The sequence below is a fragment of the Amphimedon queenslandica genome, unplaced genomic scaffold (genome assembly GCF_000090795.2).
Source record: "Amphimedon queenslandica unplaced genomic scaffold, v1.1 AMPQUscaffold_4239_Cont23778, whole genome shotgun sequence".
Taxonomy (NCBI): Eukaryota; Metazoa; Porifera; class Demospongiae; order Haplosclerida; family Niphatidae; genus Amphimedon; species Amphimedon queenslandica.
In genome coordinates, this window is record NW_003555445.1 from 1 (window position 1) to 1,502 (window position 1,502).

Below are 1,502 nucleotides of genomic sequence, written 5' to 3' on the forward strand. Positions count from 1 at the left end.
GTTTTTTTGAACTGCATGTACATGTATATCCTATCATCCTTATCTCATTTCTTTGTTCTTTCTCTTTTCTTTCTCAGTGGGGAGCCAAGGCCCTTCTCTAATATGTTAATAGTACCACCAGATTCTGGAATTGTCCATCAGGTCAGTATTCATTAGTACCAAAATGGATAATAATAATTAAGCTAATGAGTTATTTGACCTTTTCTTATCTCTTCCTAATAATTGTTATTGACACCTGTTCCTCTGTAAACAACTCTCTCTCTCTCTCTCTCTCTCTCTCTCCTCTCTTTCACTCACAATAGGTCAACCTTGAGTTTCTTGGTCGTGTTGTGTTTGAGAATAAAGGATACCTCTATCCAGACACAGTGGTTGGGACTGACTCACACACAACTATGATAAATGGACTAGGAATTGTTGGATGGGGTACATGAGCTCATTATTGTTTATAGTATTGTCTCTGTTTAATATTTTAATTGTATACATACATGTGTTTAATTTCTGTTTAAGGCTTATTTATAATTGAATACATGTACACTTCCTTTTCCTTTCCTTTTCATGCCAGGTGTGGGAGGTATAGAGGCAGAAGCTGTTATGTTGGACCAGTCCATATCAATGGTGCTTCCTAAAGTTGTTGGATACAAGTTAATTGGAGAGATTGATCCAATGGCTACATCTACCGACGTTGTATTAACCATAACTAAAGTAAGTGACCTGTATTATTATTTACTATTATAAATGATAATGTACTCTAATTACTAATGGGCTGTACTGTAACACTATATTAATTACTATGTGACTATAGTATATGGACATGATGTAATATAATTTAATGCAGGATGACATTATGTGATCAGTGTAATCTAGAGGGTGTCATGAGTATGTATGTACTTGTGCTAAGCTGTTATTATCATTGTCATGTAGCCCCACACAGTATCATCATTGTCGCAGTCTTTCTTTTAAAACCACTTCACATTCTGATCACATCACATTATATCATCATGTCTCATGTTCAGAGTGAGTCAGCAGATTTCTTGCTGACTCATTGTCTCACAGTACTTATTGCTAATGAAGCTTTTGTGTTTTTCTTTTTATAGAATTTGCGTCAAATTGGTGTCGTGGGTTGCTTTGTAGAGTTTTTTGGTCCTGGAGTAAGCCAGCTGTCTATATCGGACAGGTGAGACTGATTAGAATACATTCTATACACAGTACTTTGTCTCTCATTATGCTATAAATAATCATCTTTCTTCCTCTCCTAATAGAGCAACCATCAGTAACATGTGTCCTGAGTATGGTGCTACGATAGGGTTCTTCCCAGTCGATGAGATGAGCATGAAGTACCTGCAGCAGTCGGCCAGGGACCCCCACAGGGTCTCATGCGCTAGAGAGTATCTGAAGGCAGTTGGTATGTTCAGGGACTATAGCGACTCTAATCAGGACCCTGTGTTCACTGAGGTTTGTGTGGAGTAAATACTGTAATCCTGTTTGTAATGAGGAAATGGATA

The 1,502-nt window shown here is 37.5% G+C and overlaps 1 protein-coding gene across 1 annotated transcript; it reads left to right on the plus strand.

Annotated features, from left to right (window-relative positions):
• Window positions 1-77: 77 nt before the first annotated feature.
• LOC100632774 (cytoplasmic aconitate hydratase-like) lies at window positions 78-1,487 on the plus strand (the record flags this gene model as incomplete). The annotated part of the gene is made up of 5 exons (XM_003391918.2): window positions 78-141; window positions 303-423; window positions 563-702; window positions 1,095-1,174; window positions 1,260-1,487. Coding segments are annotated over 5 exons (613 nt in total), but the record flags the coding sequence as incomplete, so codon positions are not given.
• Between the last annotated feature and the right edge of the window lie 15 nt (window positions 1,488-1,502).